Source organism: Protomyctophum parallelum (assembly GCF_964188405.1).
Source record: "Protomyctophum parallelum genome assembly, chromosome: 1".
Classification (NCBI taxonomy): Eukaryota; Metazoa; Chordata; class Actinopteri; order Myctophiformes; family Myctophidae; genus Protomyctophum; species Protomyctophum parallelum.
This window is the reverse complement of record NC_139697.1, coordinates 74,359,115-74,361,614: the sequence shown is the minus strand read 5'-3', so window position 1 is coordinate 74,361,614 and position 2,500 is coordinate 74,359,115. Positions and strand designations below refer to the sequence as shown.

The following is a 2,500-nucleotide window of genomic DNA, read 5'->3' as shown; positions in this document are numbered from 1 at the left end:
ACACAGGTTCACTTCCCCACTTAACCCATTCTGACCTGAGATCAGATTCTAAAAATGTCTTCTACATCCTGACAGTTTTCCATTCTGACCTGAGATCAGATTCAAAAAATGTCTTCCATGTCAGTCGCTCTTCGATTTTTCAAAAATAGCTAAAGCATAACGTAACCAAAAGGGGTTCCCGCCTAAAATGGGTTAACCGAACAGATTATACGTTTACCAAGGACCAGTGGTGGTAAACCTCATTTAACTCAAGTAAAATTATCAATACTATAAGAAATACTCTGGAATAAAAAATGTACAAAAGTATTGGTATACCAAAAGTAAAAGTAGGCTACTCATCATGCAGAACTAGACCTTTGCCCGTCGGGCACCGGCCTACTTGGGAACGATGAATTGGGAACACATAGCCCACCCTAGTGTGCAATACCCGTTATATCTGTTGTCATAGCACCCGTTTTAACTGTCGGTTTGTCTGTGTAAGACCGTGTGCAGTGGTAAACGTCTGTGTAAGGCCGTGTGCAGTGGTAAACGTCGGTGTAAGGCCGTGTGCAGTGGTAAACGTCGGTGTAAGACCGTGTGCAGTGGTAAACGTCGGTGTAAGACCGTGTGCAGTGGTAAACGTCGGTGTAAGACCGTGTGCAGTGGTAAACGTCGGTGTAAGGCCGTGTGCAGTGGTAAACGTCGGTGTAAGGCCGTGTGCAGTGGTAAACGTCAGTGTAAGGCCGTGTGCAGTGGTAAACGTCGGTGTAAGGCCGTGTGCAGTGGTAAACGTCGGTGTAAGGCCGTGTGCAGTGGTAAACGTCGGTGTAAGGCCGTGTGCAGTGGTAAACGTCTGTGTAAGACCGTGTGCAGTGGTAAACGTCGGTGTAAGGCCGTGTGCAGTGGTAAACGTCGGTGTAAGGCCGTGTGCAGTGGTAAACGTCGGTGTAAGGCCGTGTGCAGTGGTAAACGTCGGTGTAAGGCTGTGTGCAGTGGTAAACGTCGGTGTAAGGCCGTGTGCAGTGGTAAACGTCTGTGTAAGACCGTGTGCAGTGGTAAACGTCGGTGTAAGACCGTGTGCAGTGGTAAACGTCGGTGTAAGGCCGTGTGCAGTGGTAAACGTCGGTGTAAGGCCGTGTGCAGTGGTAAACGTCGGTGTAAGGCCGTGCGCAGTGGTAAACGTCTGTGTAAGGCCGTGTGCAGTGGTAAACGTCGGTGTAAGACCGTGTGCAGTGGTAAACGTCGGTGTAAGACCGTGTGCAGTGGTAAACGTCGGTGTAAGGCCGTGTGCAGTGGTAAACGTCGGTGTAAGACCGTGTGCAGTGGTAAACGTCGGTGTAAGACCGTATGCAGTGGTAAACGTCGGTGTAAGACCGTGTGCAGTGGTAAACGTCGGTGTAAGACCGTGTGCAGTGGTAAACGTCGGTGTAAGGCCGTGTGCAGTGGTAAACGTCGGTGTAAGACCGTGTGCAGTGGTAAACGTCGGTGTAAGACCGTGTGCAGTGGTAAACGTCAGTGTAAGGCCGTGTACAGTGGTAAACGTCGGTGTAAGACCGTATGCAGTGGTAAACGTCGGTGTAAGACCGTGTGCAGTGGTAAACGTCGGTGTAAGGCCGTGTGCAGTGGTAAACGTCTGTGTAAGGCCGTGTGCAGTGGTAAACGTCAGTGTAAGACCGTGTGCAGTGGTAAACGTCGGTGTAAGACCGTGTGCAGTGGTAAACGTCGGTGTAAGACCGTGTGCAGTGGTAAACGTCGGTGTAAGACCGTGTGCAGTGGTAAACGTCAGTGTAAGGCCGTGTGCAGTGGTAAACGTCGGTGTAAGACCGTATGCAGTGGTAAACGTCGGTGTAAGACCGTGTGCAGTGGTAAACGTCGGTGTAAGGCCGTGTGCAGTGGTAAACGTCTGTGTAAGGCCGTGTGCAGTGGTAAACGTCGGTGTAAGGCCGTGTGCAGTGGTAAACGTCGGTGTAAGGCCGTGTGCAGTGGTAAACGTCAGTGTAAGACCGTGTGCAGTGGTAAACGTCAGTGTAAGACCGTGTGCAGTGGTAAACGTCAGTGTAAGACCGTGTGCAGTGGTAAACGTCAGTGTAAGGCCGTGTGCAGTGGTAAACGTCGGTGTAAGGCCGTGTGCAGTGGTAAACGTCAGTGTAAGGCCGTGTGCAGTGGTAAACGTCAGTGTAAGGCCGTGTGCAGTGGTAAACGTCAGTGTAAGACCGTGTGCAGTGGTAAACGTCAGTGTAAGGCCGTGTGCAGTGGTAAACGTCGGTGTAAGGCCGTGTGCAGTGGTAAACGTCAGTGTAAGGCCGTGTGCAGTGGTAAACGTCGGTGTAAGGCCGTGTGCAGTGGTAAACGTCAGTGTAAGGCCGTGTGCAGTGGTAAACGTCAGTGTAAGACCGTGTGCAGTGGTAAACGTCAGTGTAAGACCGTGTGCAGTGGTAAACGTCAGTGTAAGGCCGTGTGCAGTGGTAAACGTCTGTGTAAGACCGTGTGCAGTGGTAAACGTCAGTGTAAGGCCGTGTGC

At 51.2% G+C, this 2,500-nt stretch overlaps 1 protein-coding gene across 1 annotated transcript in view; it reads left to right on the top strand.

Annotated features, from left to right (window-relative positions):
- Nucleotides 1-2,500, top strand: part of LOC310854887 (dachshund homolog 2-like) — a 57,288-nt gene that overhangs the window by 26,227 nt on the left and 28,561 nt on the right. The window contains exon 3 of the mRNA XM_083759637.1: nt 1-6. This exon is cut by the window's left edge and continues 132 nt beyond it. Coding sequence (XP_083615763.1) covers nt 1-6 — 6 coding nt within the window. The remainder of the gene's footprint in view (nt 7-2,500) is intronic.